At 36.9% G+C, this 18,098-nt stretch overlaps 1 protein-coding gene and 1 pseudogene across 1 annotated transcript; both read left to right on the top strand.

The window, feature by feature from the left end:
- The first annotated feature begins 5,648 nt into the window (after positions 1-5,648).
- On the top strand, positions 5,649-8,428 carry LOC132142133 (ectonucleotide pyrophosphatase/phosphodiesterase family member 7-like; annotated as a pseudogene).
- Positions 8,429-11,179: 2,751 nt separating this feature from the next.
- cbx2 (chromobox homolog 2 (Drosophila Pc class)) lies at positions 11,180-17,115 on the top strand. The gene is made up of 5 exons (XM_059561634.1): positions 11,180-11,365; positions 11,440-11,483; positions 13,646-13,711; positions 15,031-15,106; positions 15,200-17,115. Exons 1-5 carry the CDS (start codon positions 11,282-11,284, stop codon positions 16,535-16,537), a joined length of 1,608 nt encoding a protein of 535 aa, XP_059417617.1. The 5' UTR covers positions 11,180-11,281; the 3' UTR covers positions 16,538-17,115.
- The last annotated feature ends 983 nt before the right edge of the window (positions 17,116-18,098 follow it).

The following is an 18,098-nucleotide window of genomic DNA, read 5'->3' as shown; positions in this document are numbered from 1 at the left end:
TTCTACTAAATACTGAGCAAAGGGTCTGAATACTTATGACCATGTGATATTTCAGTTTTTCTTTTTTTATAAATGTGCAAAAATGTCAACAATTCTGTGTTTTTCTGTCAATATGGGGTGCTGTGTGTACATTGAGGAAAAAAAAGTGAACTTAAATGATTTTAGCAAATGGCTGCAATATAACAAAGAGTGAAAAAAAATTAAGGGGGTCTGAATACTTTCTGTACCCACTGTATATACCAAAATAACTAAAACTAAATAAATAATTGAAAAAAAAACTTTAAATGAAGTTAAAATTAAAACCGAGAATATAACAATAAAATGGTATATTAATGTTAAAATAACTGTTTACTTAACAGATGTTAAATAACAATGTTTAATAAACTGATGTTAAAGAAATAATGCTTGAAAAACAAACAGCTCAATGGCTAGTGAAACATGTTCATAGATGGTAAATGTAGTCATTGAGCGACAGGTGCAATGTCATTCTGTAGTGTGATTTATTTATTTATTTTCCCCATAGCATGTCCTGATGTTTAAGTGTTACGTTCTCTCTCTGTCCTGTTTGAGGTCGTTCTTCACTCGTGATCCTCATGTAAACAGATCGATTCTTACCTGTTTTCCTCCCTGTCGACTCTCCTGAGCGGATCTAAAAATAAAGCACCTCCTTCACCTCTCTTTCACACAGGCGACATGTACACGACTGACCTCTGACCCCCGCAGTGACGGAGGTAGAAAATGAGTGATCAGCAGATGACTGTGTAAGAGATAGAAGGAGAAATGAAAGGATCCTGCAGCGCTAATGGCCTCTGATTGGTGGATTCTGCTGCTATTGATTTCCAATAGTTCAGATCAGAGAGCGGCCAAAACACAACTCGCCCGGAAAATATAATTATCACAGGATTAGAAACACACATGTGTGATCTGAAGGAGACCAGAGGTCAAGATTTGGCTGGTTAGTAATGTCCCTGCTGGTAGATGCCGTAATGACACGGTTTTGTGGGGAAAAATAAGCTTTTTCATTTGACGACCATGCGTTTTGAGAAATAAAATATTAAAACCTAAATTTAAGATTAATTTAAGACTAATCATAAAAAAATGCAGACATAAAGTATTTGCATGTATCAGTCTTGCACATTAAGAAATTAATTTGAAATGTCTCATCTTGTGACATTTTTTTCAGAATGCTTATGTCCAGATGCTAAAGACAGAATTATGGCATTCATCTGTGATTGCTGAAATGCATTTGATGGCACAGTAATAATGGAGCTCTTTTGTGTCTGTGTCGGTTTTGCAGGGTTTGTTCGAGTGACTGTGTGTCTCAAGGTCATACAACAAACAAATGAACGGTAATGTACACTCTCAAGCTAAAAGGCAAAATATACCATAAAAGAATCATACATGTAGTTCATATGACCTTTAAAAAATATATATTTTGTTAATTGAAATAAAATAAAATAAAATATTTAAAAAGAAAGCTAATAAAATGACAAAAGCACATAAAAATGTATTAAAAGAAAAAAAGAAAACTAATATAAAATATATATATATATTTATAGTTGAAGTAAAAAGTTTCAAAATACAAATAAAAACCATAACAGCATCTGAATGATAATAATAGTTAAAAAAAAGACATGTTCTGAAGGCATATGAACTACCACAGCTTTCAAATCTCATTTGCATTTATAGATTTAAAAAAAATGATTTCATTAAAAAAATGTCTGTGTTGTCCTTGTTGGAGTTTGTCCAACAGTCATCATTCACTTTCACTATAGCTAAGGGGGAAAAAAATAAAACAAGAAAAATCAGCATGATTCCTCGTTTTTAAGGGTATAAGAATTATGACAGAATAATTTTTGGATGAACTACTGCTTTAAATGCTCAAACACAGACACACAAACACTACATTATCTCAAACACTGAGGGAGGAAACAGGATTAGAACATGTGAGAAATTGGTTTCAGGTCCTTGTCTCTGCAGTGTGATTATTCACTCACACACACAGAGAGAGAGAAACACACACACACACACCGAGAAACAGACACAGCTGCTCTAAAGGGTTGTTATGGTGATAATATCAAGAGTAAGGGGTTGTTACGGTGATAATGTCAAGAGTAAGGGGTTGTTACGGTGATAATATCTAGAGTAAGGGGTTGTTATGGTGATAATGTCAAGAGTAAGGGGTTGTTACGGTGATAATGTCAAGAGTAAGGGGTTGTTACGGTGATAATATCTAGAGTAAGGGGTTGTTACGGTGATACTATCTAGAGTAAGGGGTTGCTACAGTGATAATGTCAAGAGTAAGGGGTTGTTACGGTGATAATATAAAGAGTAAGCTGTTGTTACGGTGATAATGTCAAGAGTAAGGGGTTGTTACGGTGATAATATAAAGAGTAAGGTGTTGTTACGGTGATAATGTCAAGAGTAAGGGGTTGTTACGGTGATAATATCAAGAGTAAGGTGTTGTTACGGTGATAATATAAAGAGTAAGGGGTTGTTACGGTGATAATATAAAGAGTAAGGTGTTGTTACGGTGATAATATAAAGAGTAAGGTGTTGTTACGGTGATAATATCAAGAGTAAGGTGTTGTTACGGTGATAATATAAAGAGTGAGGTGTTGTTACGGTGATAATGTCAAGAGTAAGGGGTTGTTACGGTGATAATATCAAGAGTAAGGGGTTGTTACGGTGATAATGTCAAGAGTAAGGGGTTCTTACGGTGATAATATCAAGAGTAAGGTGTTGTTACGGTGATAATGTCAAGAGTAAGGGGTTGTTACGGTGATATTATCAAGAGTAAGGGGTTGTTACGGTGATAATATCAAGAGTAAGGGGTTGTTACGGTGATAATGTCAAGAGTAAGGGGTTGTTACGGTGATAATGTCAAGAGTAAGGGGTTCTTACGGTGATAATGTCAAGAGTGAGGGGTTGTTACGGTGATAATATCTAGAGTAAGGGGTTGTTACGGTGATAATGTCAAGAGTAAGGGGTTGTTACGGTGATAATGTCAAGAGTAAGGGGTTGTTACGGTGATAATATCAAGAGTAAGGGGTTGTTACGGTGATAATGTCAAGAGTAAGGGGTTGTTACGGTGATAATGTCAAGAGTAAGGGGTTCTTACGGTGATAATGTCAAGAGTAAGGGGTTGTTACGGTGATAATATCTAGAGTAAGGGGTTGTTACGGTGATAATATCTAGAGTAAGGGGTTGTTACGGTGATAATGTCAAGAGTAAGGGGTTGTTACGGTGATAATATCAAGAGTAAGGTGTTGTTACGGTGATAATATCAAGAGTAAGGGGTTGTTACGGTGATAATATCAAGAGTAAGGGGTTGTTACGGTGATAATGTCAAGAGTAAGGGGTTGTTACGGTGATAATGTCAAGAGTAAGGGGTTCTTACGGTGATAATATCAAGAGTAAGGGGTTGTTACGGTGATAATGTCAAGAGTAAGGGGTTGTTACGGTGATAATGTCAAGAGTAAGGGGTTCTTACGGTGATAATGTCAAGAGTAAGGGGTTGTTACGATGATAATGTCAAGAGTAAGGGGTTGTTACGGTGATAATGTCAAGAGTAAGGGGTTCTTACGGTGATAATGTCAAGAGTAAGATGTTGTTACAGTGATGCTGTCAAAAATAAGGGTGTATTATGTTGATGCTGTTAGGAGTAAGGGGTTGTTACAATGATAATGTCAAGTGTAAGGGGTTGTTATGGTGATAATGTCAAGAGTAAGGGGTTGTTACGGTGATAATGTCAAGAGTAAGATGTTGTTACAGTGATGCTGTCAAAAATAAGGGTGTATTATGTTGATGCTGTTAGGAGTAAGGGGTTGTTACAATGATAATGTCAAGTGTAAGGGGTTGTTATGGTGATAATGTCAAGAGTAAGGGGTTGTTACGGTGATAATGTCAAGAGTAAGGGGTTGTTACAATGATAATGTCAAGAGTAAAGGGTTGTTACTGTTATAATGTCAAGAGTAAGGGGTGTAAAAAGTAAAAATGTAAAAAGATGCTTTAATTAAAAGTTATTTAAGAAAATGTAAGAGAAGGATAAAAACAAAAACAAATTCCGAGAATAGACAAAAACACTTGATTGTTTTTAAATTATATCACCAATCAGGTTTCAATTATGGATCATGTAAGAACATGCACAGACACACAAACACTCCACAGACAGTGGTCAAGGCCGGTTGTTTTTGAGGAAAGCTGTAATGAATTAGCTTTTTGTAAGTAAGCTGAGAGTGGCCATTCTTTATCTTCTCACAGATTAGATATTTCCCATGAACTACTATCAAGGACAAAGTTATGGATAAAATGCCCTTTCAAAAGGATGTTGATAAGCCGACTGTTTAAAGAGGTCAATAATGAAAGTCGAATCAGAGTTACAAGTTCATAGGTTTTAAAGGACAACTTTGTGAACTTCTGACTTCACACATTAGGCAAGGCAAGGCAAGGCGAGTTTATTTATATAGCACATTTCGTACACAATGGTAATTCAAAGTGCTTTACATAAAAGAAAGTAAAAATAATCATGAAGAAAAATAATAACAAAAATAAAACAAATGATTAAAACAATTAAAAACAGTTAGAAAATGATTTTACATAAAATAATAAAATTAAATAAAAAAAAAAACAGTGAAAATATAGTGCAATCAGTTCGGACATTGCACAGTATCATTCAATAAATGCACAGCTAAACAGATGGGTTTTGAGTCTAGATTTAAATGTGACTAGTGTTTTAGCACATCTGATCTCTTCTGGAAGCTGATTCCAGCTGCGGGCGGCATAGTAACTAAAGGAGGACTCCCCTTGTTTTGTGTGAACCCTTGGTATTTCTAACTGACTCGATCCTAGTGATCTGAGTGCTCTGTTAGGTTTATATTCAGCGAACATATCTGCAATATAATACATTAGCTATAACCCACCAAAATATAGGCTTATTAAAAAATACTGAAACTTCAGAAATGATAAATAAAAGCAAAGCTAATGCAAGAAAAATATCTGCAGCATTTAAACAGATAACATACATGATCTACTGTACATAATCACATTCACCTTTCTGTCGCTTGTCTTTGTCCTTAATAGACGTTGAAGAGCGGTATCTAATCTGTGAAGATAAAGACTTACATCAGATGCTTTTTAGTAACAGGGCTGTTACAATCACACTGTCAGTAGTAAGAAGTTGTCACAGTGATGCTGTATATCCTGCAGCATTTAAACCGATATCATACAGTAAAAAAGTGAAATATTTGTGTAATTTAAAATAGCTATTTTTTTTAATTAATATATATTCGTATATAATTTATTACTCTGATGCAAAGCTGAAGTTTTAACATCATTACTCCAGTTATCAGTGTCTTATGATACTTCAAAAATCTGAAATAATATGCTGATTTGCTGCTCAAGAAACATTATTATTATCAATGTTGAAAACAGTTGCACTGCTCCATATTTTTGTGGAAACCATGATACATTTGTATTTTTCAGGATTCTTTGATGAACAGAAAGTTCAAAATAGGAAAATCCTGCCGATATGAGCAGATAAGAAAAAAACTGGATGAAACTTTGGCCTGCAGATGTGAGTAAAAGAGGTGGAGCAGGAGAAGTGTGAGCCGCTGATTGAGAGACAGCTGTTTGTGCTGACTGTGTGATTGGATCATGTTGTGGACGGTTGCTCTCTGTCTGTGTCTCTGTGTTTGCTCTTTGGCGGGTCCCATCCTGGTATGCCCTGGGGCGTCTGAGCACAGCAAAATGCTGCTTGTCTCCTTTGACGGCTTCAGGTGGGGCTATGACAGGGACGTGGACACACCACACTTTGACGCCATGGCGAAAGACGGGATCAAAGCAACATATGTGACACCGGCGTTCCTCACCGTCACCAGCCCGACACACTTTACCATCCTAACAGGTAAATATGCTGACATACAGTATGCAGTCTAAAATACACTGAGCATGAATATGTATTTAATATATATTTGAAGTGAGAGTTATATATAATTTGAGCAATTTCAGTGTGAAAACCCTTTCAAAGTAAATCATACAACAAAGTTTTATTATGTATATAATGATATGAGAAAGCACCCTCTTTTAAGTATTGCACACTTAAAAGATTCCGATCATCAAACAAATTTTAATAATATTTGAGTATATACTGATAATTCAAATAAATACAAAATGCAGTTTTTAAATGATGATTTCATTTATTAAGGGTAAAAAGCTGTCCAAACCTGTAGAACCTGTCTGAAAAGTGAAGCATGCCTAAAGAGCAACACATCATGCTGGGATCTAAAGAAATTCAGGAACAGATGAGAAACAAAAAACGTTGACATGTATTAGTCTGGAAATGGTTAAATGGTCATTTCTAAGGCTTTGGGACTCCAGCGAACCACAGTTAGAGCCATTATCCACAAATGGAGAAAACTTGGGAGAGCGGTGAACCTTCCCAGGAGTGATCAGCCTACCAAACTTACTCCAGGAGATCATAAAAGAACCCAGAACAACATCTAAAGAACTGCAGGCCTCACTCGCCTCAAATTAGGTCAGTGTTCATGATTCAACAATAGGTTTGAGATTGGGCAAAAACGGCATCCATGAGAGAGTTACAAGGCAAAAGCCATTGCTGACCAAAAAAAAAGACAAAGGCTTGTCTCACATTTGCCAAAAAATTCTGCTTCTTCAGCTTCAGGACCTGGACGACTTGCCATAGTTGATGGAACCATGAACTGTGTGCTCTATCAGAAAATCCTGAAAGAGAATGTCCGGCCATCAGTTTTTTTCACCTCAAGTTCAAGCGCACTTGGGTTATACAGCAGGACAATGATCCCAAACATACCTGCAAGTCCACCTCTGAATGACTCAACAAAAACTAAATCAAGGGTTTTGGCCAAGTTGCATGACCTTAAACAGTCAATCCATGCTCAAACCCTCCAATGTGGCTGAATTAAAACAATTCTGCAAAAAAGAGTGGGCCAAAATTCCTCCACAGCGATATGAAAGACTCATTGCCAACTATTGCAAACACTTGATTGCATTTGTTGCTGCAAAAGATGGCACACCAAGTTATTAGGTTTAGGGGGCAATTACTTTTATACAGCTTTTTTTCCTCTTAATAAATTAAATCATTATTTCAAAACTACATTTTGCATTTACTTTGGTTATCTTTGAGTAACATTAAAATTAGTTTGATGATCTGAATCTTTTAAGTGTAACATATGCAAAAAAAAAAAAAAAAACTCAAAAATAGGAAGGGGGCAAAAACCTTTACACGGCACTATTACATAGTAAAATAAACAGATTTAACATTAATATAGATAACAATATATTGAATACATTTCCGGGGTTGGTTATAGAGGACAATTGGTCTGTAAGAGTTATATGGGTTTTAGGTTCAAACCTTTAAAACAGGTGATGCATTAACTACCTCCACTGTGCCTTTGAGCGAAGCAATTTAAAGGTAATTTATGTGATCATTTCTCATGCTGTACCAAGCATATGACTTTCTTTCCTCTTTCCTCTTAAAAACAAAAGTGTTTTAAAGCATCTCAAAGCTTCTCCTGTTGAGGCAATAGATGCATATTATGACCAAGATATGTTAAGCTCAAAACAAGGCCCATTAACAGACACTAAAGAAGTGCAAATATGCAAAATATGAATGCATGTTATATATATATATATATATATATATATATATATATATATATATATATGTATGTATGTATATATATGTGTGTGTGTGTGTGGATAGGCTATTTTGTGTTCAAAATAGTATATTCGAGTATTTTTGTGCTGTCATGAGAGAAGTGGAGCCTGAAAACTACAATTACAACAACGAAAAGGCCTGGCGAGAGAACATAGACAAAGTGTTGAAGTCCTGGACTTCGTCTCCATGTACTTCGGTGAGCCTGACAGCACGGGACACAAGTACGGGCCGGACTCCCCCAGCACAGGGCGATGGTCCAACAGGTGGACCGTATGGTTGGTTACCTGAGAAGCGCGGCCGAGGAAAATGGGTTGAGTGAGCGGCTCAACATCATCATCACGGCCGATCACGGCATGAGCACCGTCTACTGCAACGGGCTGGTGGACGAGATCATCCTGTCCAAGATCCCCGGCTTCTCTTTCAGAGATCTGGACTTTCATATCGTGGACTTCGGACCGGTGGGACTCCTGCTGCCTAAAGAAGGACGACTTGATAAAGTGTTCAACGCCTTGAAAGGCGCTCACCCACATCTACATGTCTATAAGAAAGAGGAGATTCCAGCTCACCTGCATTACTCCCAAAATGACCGCATATTACCCATCATCCTTTGGGCCGATCCAGGATATGTCATCAATGGGGTGAGCTATTCATTTACAGCTTAATGCAAGTTTTATTCATGTTTATCAAGGAATTAACAAGCATTAATTAATTAAACGTTATGTAATTAAACAAACAAAAAAGCAAGCAGACAGAAAGACTGACAGCCAGACAGACAGACAAGTAAATAAATAAAAAAATCTGGATTACAGTATTGAGAATTAGGGGTTAAATGTAGTAAAATAAATAAGTGGCAGAGCATTGCGTTAGCAGCACAAAAGGTTGTGGGTTTGATTCCCAGGGAACACATGTTAGGTAAAACATTTTTTGTTTGTTTGTTTTTTCCCTTGACTCTAATTTACACTGCTTGCAATCAGTCGATCAATACTCTGTTCCCATGAAGACCCAAGATGTCAGGTCAAGCACATGGACGCTTCGAGCTCCTGTTGACCTTTGACCTACAGATGTCAGAGGTCAGATTCACAAGTGTGGCATACTAACAAGCATTTATGAACACTGCTGCTGCAAACCATGAGAAAATCAAACAAAGTCAGGCACCTTGGCATCCCAAATGTTTCATTAACCACAGCATGAACCTAGAGCCAAATAAAACATACTTTATCTGAAAGATTCAGCAGCTGTCTTTATTGACCATCTCTATCTGGGGGCTTTACAGGTTAACTGCACCCACAAGCCACGTGTCGCCATGACAATGCCAGACCATAACCATAAGACAAATCATCTAGTCTGCATCGCCCTCTGCTGTTTCAAATAGCAATCCACCATATTACTCATACTGCACACAATGAGCAAATATGCATGAAATAACGATGCTCTTCTGCTTTAGTCAAAATGTTCAGTGTCCAGCAGAACATTTCAAATTTTATGTTTGAACCAGATGCTTTGTAAACAATTTAACTTATTTATTTTCATTAGATGACTGAACTTTCAAAAGTTAGTCGTCTTTAAATAAATTTGACGAAAAATTCTCATATTTTTTCCAAACAAATACTCAATGCCACTTGCTGAATTAAATGCGCAACATGATGTCATGTGACGAATATTCTTCCATTTAAAACTGAGTTTTGCATGCTGCCTTACTTTCTATTTTTAAACTAGACAGTATGCATATAACTGTATTTCAATTCATAAACATTAAAACATAAAATGATCACTGTAAATCAGTCTCATTATATATTCTTCTTTTAATTTTAGTTAACATTTTGGAAATTTCTACAATATAAAGTGAAGTGACATTCAGCCAAGTACGGTGACCCATACTCAGAATTTGTGCTCTGCATTTAACCCATCCGAAGTGCACACACACAGAGCAGTGAACACACACACACACACAGTGAGCACACACCCGGAGCAGTGGGCAGCCATTTATGCTGCGGCGCCCGGGGAGCAGTTGGGGGTTCGATGCCTTGCTCAAGGGCACCTAAGTCGTGGTATTGAAGGTGGAGAGAGCACTGTACATGCACTCCCCCCACCTACAATTCCTGCCGGCCCGGGACTCGAACCCACAACCCTTCGATTGGGAGTCCGACTCTCTAACCACCAGGCCACGACTTCCCTAAAAATATTTAGTAGTAGCTTATAAGTGGTGACTGTCAGTTTGTGCACGTATGACAGGATTGTACAGAAAAATTAATACAAGACGTAGTCAGCCAGACGATGAACATTATTAACAGCAATTATTATATGATGCAGTCACACTTGTAGGCGTGGGGCGATGCTAAGCGGCACATGGCTGGGCTTCTCATCCGGTGTGTGACCTTCTTAGCCTGCCCTGGACCAGGTAAGTTTCCCAGCTAAAGTTGCCAAAGTGACTGATTTATGTTAAATTTAATTTATGGAACCAAATGATTTGATAATGAGTCAGACCAACTGAAATAAGCCTGGCTTATTTGGTAAACTTGTTTTATGAAACCTCTAGACCTGCTGATATACAGACCAGATCTTGTTGTACTGAATGATTTGGATGTGTTTTGTATTCTTGGTTTACTAGACAAGGGGACAATAGACAAGTGTCACTCTAAAACAAAACAAAACAAACAGCATTTTAGGTCCAGGAATCCAGAAGAAAACCCATGCATAAACATAATTCCAACAGATGAGACCTATTGCAATGCAAAGAAAATTTCCATTTTTTAACAATTTACAGATGATTTACAGGTGCATTTTCTTTTTACCTTTGTAATTGTATTGAATGTATGCAGTGCTTCCTCTAGGATTTTTTCCAGCTGTTTTTCTTTCCAGCAAATGAACATCAGTTTTTATTTTTTTAACAAATAGCCTTTGTCCTATACTTCACAACAGGAGCCTCATTCAAATAATTTGATGTGTAAAATATAAAATAAATTGAAGTTAAAAACGAAATAATTTATACCACAAAATAATATTAATTGCATGTTAAATATAACATAAAAACATATCACAATATAATGCTAATAATAATAATAATAATAATATAAAAAGTCAAATACAATACAATTAAATGTTATATTTAATATATTAATAATAATGTTAATAATAGTATAGAATAATTTAGATCTATCTGAAAAAGGATTAAAATAACAACTAATGAAAATAATAATTTAAATAAACATATGATGTTTTAATGTTTTGATTCATGTTAATGTCTTGTTTTTGAGTAAAAAGGGTGAATATTCGGTATTAAAGTTCACACAAAATTAAATTAGCTTATAATTCAGCACAAATGCATTTTACTCATGTTTGTATATGGAACTAATTTATGTTTGTGCTAAATAATACAATTACAACCAAGTCAGATTATTATCACATATCAATATGCTTTTCACCATGAAACTCATTCTTTAAAAATGTGTGACGTCACGTGGACGGTGTCCTCCGAGGACCATTGCGGTGATTGCGCGCGCCGCACGTTTGTGTATCCGCCCCCTTCTGTCCTGCTCCGCGCTCCCTCTCTCGTGCACAGTTCACGGAGAATGAGATGAGAATGAAATGAGAACAGTCATGGAGGAGCTGAGCGCGGTAGGAGGGCAGGTCTTTGATGCCGAGTGTATCCTCAACAAACGCCTGAGGAAGGTAACAAACACGCACACAAACACATGCGAATCCGACTGCGTGCGCGATCCTCAACGCGTGTTTGATTTCCACAGGGCAAAGTGGAGTATCTGGTGAAGTGGAGAGGATGGTCGTCCAAGTAAGTGAGAATTGAGACACATACTGCCTTTATTATGTATGTTATGTAAGTGTGTAGGCTATATATGAAGACTATACAGGCGATATATATATATATATGTGCATCGTATGGACTGCTTCGCCAAACGCTTTTTGAGAGTAAACATCCGAATGTGAATCTCCAGGAAGGGAGAGCGAGAGAAACAATGAAAACAACAACAGCGTGTTGCGCGTTTAATCTCGGGTCCACGCGTGAATTCGTGCACTGCTCTTCACTTGATCGCTCTGCATCGGATCAGTTCGTCTGTGCCTCTTTTTCTGCATTTCTCTTTGTCTTCCAGATTGCCTTTGCTCTGTCTTTTCATCAAGTTGTTTTTGTTTTTATTTATTTTTTTGTTTTTGTTCGATTGTATAATTGCAATTGGTGAAGTTAAATCGACAGAAACAAACGTAAAGTATGAGAAAAAAATATTTTAGTGTTGTTATTAATGCGTTTTTCGTTATTATTTTCGGTGATAAACATCATGTATTGAGTTCAGGAATCTGGGTCAGTTGTAACAAAGCCAGTTACATTGTATCAGTTTTAGAACTCTTCTTGATACTTTGTAAAAGTTTCTTTTGTAGAGCAAGCAGTTTGTCGAATTCACAACGCCTGGTTGTTTCTAATTTTTTTTTCTTAAAAACTCCAGCTGCCCCCCCGACCCCCCTTAATGCCCCACTCTTGCTCTCTGTTACATTGTCGCCCCCTTTTTGCCCCGTCTATGGGCACTTGAGCTGTCAATCACACGAGCCGCACCTCCCTCGCGCGCTTCCATCTGCCTCATTGATTATTCATATCACATCTATTTTTAATTGGATATTATTACTTGTTCAGCCAAAATTATAAACTGACCAGAACTCTGGGTATTACGTCTAGAATGCTCTAGATATATAAAATGAGGGACAAGATTTCATAATAGCCTGTAAAAATTTAGAACATTGTTTCTGCAATGCATATTTAAAATATTGTGAATTGATGTAATTGAGATTATTTACACATTTTCCTGTTTTGTTGTGATTGATGTATGGAAGCCTGTTTGCATCACATGGTTGTGAAAATGGTAAATTCAACTTTTCATTTTGCAATTGAGAAAAAAAAAGTGAGCTATGAACTTGCAGTCTGAATTAAGAGATAAAAGAGTGAGATAAAAAGTCACAATGACATTTTGTATAGTTTTTTTCGTGCTGTGGCGGAAGCAGAAATAAACAAAATTGTGAGATATAAACTTAGATTTCAGAGAAAGTCATAAATACAAAATGTAGACTTGGAAAAAAAGAAAGCCACAATTGTGTGAAATAAAGTCCAAATTGATATGAGTTTAAATATTGATATTCTAAAAAAATTCATTAAATTCCAGTAAAAAAGTAAGAATTGTGAGATAAACCGTCGCAATTGCCTTGTTTCTTTATTATCTAGCTGAAACTTAAAAATAATAATAATTTGCAATATATAAACTCAGAAATCTAAGAAAATAAGTTGCAATTACCTTTTTTATTTATCACATGGTGGAAATAGGCTTTCATATTAATGAATCTATGCACATTTTTTAAAAAAAAAATTATCTTCATAATTTTACATCAGAATGTAATAACTTAATCTCCTATGTTTTACCCACCTGTCACTTTTCACCATCCAATGAATTCTATGGATAAAAAGTTATGGAAGTTAAATGAAGGTTGTTTCATGTTGATTTTGAGTAATGCTGGGTTAAAGTCATCTGTTTTGATAGATCACTTCTTTTTTGTGAGTTAAATGAAATCCAGACGGCTCAGACTCTTTTAAGTGCCCTTTTAAGTAAACTGTCATCTTATCTCTCTTTTTTTGTCTGCTATATGACGCCAACCAAGCTGCGCCTGAAGTCCAATTCAACTCCACATTCCTTCTGTTTACATTTACAATAGTAGATGCAAAATTGCTATCCAAATGAAATTCAAGGGGTGGTACACAAATAACTTGTTTTGCATGCTTGGTTAAGCTGCAGGTTTCTGTATGTGCATATGATTAAAAACTTGTCAGACCAGAAATAAATAAGAGTTATAGACTTTCCCTTGTACACAGCCATCATTTTGATGCTAAATTAAACTTCATGAGCAAGTTGTTTGTCATCTGCTCGCATGCTAAAGAAGCCAGTGTCTGTGTTTCAGACATAACAGTTGGGAACCTCAGGAAAACCTTCTTGACCCGAGACTATTGGCTGCGTTTAACAAGAGGTAAGAGATTTCTCCCATTGGACGAGCAGGGCTGTGTGTGAGAGCAACGCCCCCTTCCCCATGTGCAAACAATATGGGCTGCAACGCTTGGGAGGGCGTAAATGGGGCTCCATTCACAGGGCCATTCAGGGGCTGCAGACGTGTCTAGGCTCACGAGTTCCTTTGCAGCCTGCCTGAAAATCAAACATCGTTAAGATTTTCAAAGGGAACTAATTTTAGATTTTTCTGTGAGCCTTTCGCATTTGGTTTCACAGTTTATAAAAAGATGGGTTGGAAAATGAGAATTGGATCACTCGAGAAACAAAACCACGAGTTCACACTATGGCTGCACGATAAATTGCACACAATATTTAATGTGCATTTTCTTTGTCAGTAAAGCTGGTTCTGGAATCAGTGGTTCATATATATGATTGTGGGATTACACAGCTTGTCAGTAAACAATGGCTCTGTGTAGTAAATGCTGCTCCATGTGAAAACACGCACGTGATGGAGATTTACACCACTAATTTCAGAACCGGCTTTACTGACAGGATGCACAGTAAATATTGCATGCAATTTATCATGCAGCCATAATGTGAAGTCGTGGTTTTGGTTCTCAAGTGATCCAATTATCATTTCTCATTAACTGTGAAACCAAATGCGAAACGCTCACAGTGTATTTTTACATTTTTGGAAGAGTATTGGTCCAAATATGACTCTGAATCCATCCTTAAATGAAACATGAGGAATTTTTCTTCTATCATTTGCCAAATTAATATTTATTTATTTGAGAAATCATTAATGTCTGGAGTACAAATGAAGCTTTTCAGAAGAAACCCCCCTTTTTTGCTAACACATCTGCCAAAAATAAAGAAAGTGATGTTTTTTATCCAAATTAGAACAATGGAGAGTTGTGACAGGAAGTGGGGAGAAAGAACAGGATGTGAGGAGGCTTTAATTCATAAAAACAGGAACTGAATTTCACAATTGAACCAAGACTGTTAAAGTAAATGTAAAAGATGGTTTTATTTTTTAAATTTGATATATCTAAAAAATGTTGTACATTTTATTGTTAGTTTTATTTATGATTATTTTTATTTATTTAAATCCTTTTTATGTAAAGCACTTTGAATTACTCTCGTTTATAAAATATGCTATTTAATTAAAATTGCCTTTGCCTAATGGCCTTCAAAGGGGTGGTGATAAGCTTTTTTACAAATGCTTAATTGTGTTTATGGTGTGCAATGTAATGTGTTAATGCTGCGTATATTTTTTTTTTTAAATTAAGCATTACTAATCACTGCTTAAAAAAAAAACTATTATGTCATGTCCATTCTTAGGGAGCAGGAGCGAGAGCGGGAGCTCTTGATCCGCAATAAGGGGAAACGGCCTCGGGGACGACCCAGAAAAATATTGGTAAGTGTACCACAGAAAATGCCGGAGATCTAGTGAGGAAAAACTTTATGTACACATTATGTTCTCACAATTTTCTATATGTTAATTTCTCAGGAAACCATTCCAGTGGTATCCAAATCAAGCAGCTCGTCCTCATCGTCTTCGTCTTCTGGTTCATCGTCTTCCTCGTCTTCTTCCTCTTCTTCAGATGATGACGACAATGAAGATGACAATGACAACAGGAATCCGAAACCGAGCCCTCGTCCACGAGAGCACCACCCGGTCCCTCAGAAGAAAGCCCAGATTGTGGTTGCCAAGCCAGAACCGCCGAAGAAGAAGCGAGGGAGGAAAGCGCTTCCTCCGGAGCTGAAGGTGCAGCGCCAGACCAAAGGTCCCCGGAAGATGCTCAAGCCCTTTTCCAGAGACTCTGAGGTCCAAGGGAGCATAAAGAAACCACTCATGCCTGCAAGCTTCACTTACACCGGGTTGAACCGAAACTCTGGAAGGGAGATGATGACACTGCAGAATAGAGGTTCTTTTACCCAGAAGAACTCTTTAAGTTCCTTGGGACGCTCTGTTGGATCAGCTTCGTCGCCTCCTACATTAAGTCGGCTGTCACAAACCAAAACTGCTTCGGATTTCAAGCTCTCAGTCTCAGATATGAGCACCGGAGGAGTCGACCCCAAAACACCCACGTGCAAATCTCCAGGAGTGGCTGCGTTGAATCTGCACAGCAGCAATGGACAGACCTGTCCACAACTCTCTCCAAATGTCCCAAAGGCCTCGGATCAGACTCTACTCCAAAGATCAGGATCTCTCCAGAAGTCCCCACCGAGCTCATTTTCCTCTCTTAAAACTCCTTCCAGCCTTCAAGCTCTCAACCTGCAGAGCATCAACAAAACGGCACAGGGTAATGGCAACTCCACAAACGACGGTTCCTACTTGAAGGGTACCCCCAACCCTAGTAGAAAAAGCTCTGGGTTAAACACAAAACACGAGCAGAGCCCTGCACCGAATGTCCCAAGTAAGTTCCCAACCAGTCAACAAGTCCTTAAGAGTCCGCAACGGGATAAATCCAAAGTGGACGATTTGTCCAAAAGACTTGGGAAAAAAAATCAAGGAAGAGTGGATAACATACTCAGTCAGACTACCGAGGGCCGAGATCAACCAGCGCAAGACAGATCCTCTTCTAAAGATGCTGGGAAACCAAGCAAGACCCTGAGCGAGTTGAGCACTGGAGAAGAAGGAAGCAGCTCAGATTCTGACCACGATTCCTCATTTCCGAGCGACAACCGTGACTTGGCCATCTCTGTGCAGGCAGGTCAGGACTGGAGACCGACACGGAACCTGATTGAACATGTGTTTGTCACCGACGTCACTGCAAACCTGGTCACTGTAACAGTGAAGGAGTCGCCCACCAGCGTTGGGTTTTTTAGTATCCGCAATTATTGAATGTTGACAACTGGAACTGCAGGCGCTCTGAGATAATCGGGAGAAGTTTCAAAGGAACTGTTTGGTGCTTCTCCATCTTTGGATTTTACTTGTTTTAACTCTAAATCAGACTGTTTTAGTTGGTCGGTTTTTTGAGAAGACGAATGCCTAAAGACCTGCTCAATCAGAGACCTCTAAAATCTCACTTAAGCATAGAAATTAATCATAAATATGTTACTGAACAAATAATTGACCATTAGTCTTGGTTTCCACTTCAGGGATGGTTTCATGTTCTCTTGATGTTGATTCTGAGTACAGTATTAGTAAATAAGGAAGTCCCCAGATCAGAACAAATTTATCCAAATGTGTTAAAGCTGAATCTCAGATCACATATTGTGCCTGGTTTTTAAAGCTGTCCTCTTTCTGGCTGATAACCGTTATAATGATGTTTTTGTTTTGTGTTTTGTTTTTTTCTAAAATGAATGTTGACATCTTTTATACTACACAACAGTTCCATTTATTTATTATTATTTCTCACTGATTTTTGTTGGTAGCTGAAATGCTGAAACATACAGTAAAGATTCTTTTTTTATAAAAAATGCATCATTGTCTGTTTTGATTCAAACGTACAGTTCAGAATATGTGTATATGATTGGGGTGAAAGAATGACAGCAAAGGCGTTTCTTCTCACTACAGCTGTATTTATTTGACCAAAAAAAATGCAGTAAACAACCCCAAAATTTAGAAATATGATTACAACTTAAAATAACTGTTCTATTTGAATATATTTTAAAATTTGTTCAGGTGATTCAAAGCTGAATTTTCAGCATCATTACTCCAGGTTTCAGTGTCACATGATCCATCAGAAAATATTCTATTATTCTGATTTGCTGCTCAAGAAACATTTCTTATTATTATCAATGTAAAAAACAAATATATATATAAACCTAATAGAAAGTTCAAAAGCATTTGAAAATAGAAATGTGCCTTTACGGTCACTTTTGATCTATTTAATGCATCCTTGCTAAATAAAAAAAGTGATTTCTTTTTTTATTTAGCAAAAAAAATGTTTTATTAAAAACAAAATAAAGAATTCCTTGGAAAAATTCTTAAAACAAGTGATAATCTCAAAAAGTGAAGGTGGTGAACTTTAATAAAAATAGAAAAATCCAAACAATCCAAAAAATGACTTCATACATATGACGGCTTTTAATACATAGTTTCCACATAAAATATCAAAATCTCCTTAAAATAAGAGAAATGTACTTGAGAAGCAGCAATGCATAAAATACAGTATTTGGGCTTCTTTTAGATTGGGTCTTTAATATGAGTGCATTTTATATTTTTATACTTAAATGGTGATACAAAAATACACTTCTATTAAAGATACAGTCTAAGATGTTGATTTTTATGTTTTTTTTTTTCTGATCTGGCACACTGAATAAGCAACTGATGCTACTTGACAGTAATATGTACTGCAGCTCTCATATTTAGCGTTTGCTGTCTGCCTTTTGTCTGGTCTGCTCTTTAGTCCTGCACATCTGAGAGGCTGTTTAATCACACAGGTTTAGATGTTTTAAGA

This window comes from Carassius carassius, chromosome 1 (genome assembly GCF_963082965.1).
Source record: "Carassius carassius chromosome 1, fCarCar2.1, whole genome shotgun sequence".
Lineage (NCBI taxonomy): Eukaryota > Metazoa > Chordata > Actinopteri > Cypriniformes > Cyprinidae > Carassius > Carassius carassius.
The sequence above is the reverse complement of the archived record's forward strand: the minus strand, read 5'-3'. Positions and strand labels throughout refer to the sequence as shown.

What these genes read in the sequence shown, in the direction of transcription:
- cbx2 (XM_059561634.1), top strand. Translation starts at nt 11,282, where the DNA reads ATGAGAACAGTCATGGAGGAGCTGAGCGCGGTAGGAGGGCAGGTCTTT. An exon ending in TCAACAAACGCCTGAGGAAG is followed by an intron (nt 11,366 to 11,439) that starts GTAACAAACACG and finishes TGATTTCCACAG; the next exon opens with GGCAAAGTGGAGTATCTGGT. An exon ending in TTGGCTGCGTTTAACAAGAG is followed by an intron (nt 13,712 to 15,030) that starts GTAAGAGATTTC and finishes GTCCATTCTTAG; the next exon opens with GGAGCAGGAGCGAGAGCGGG.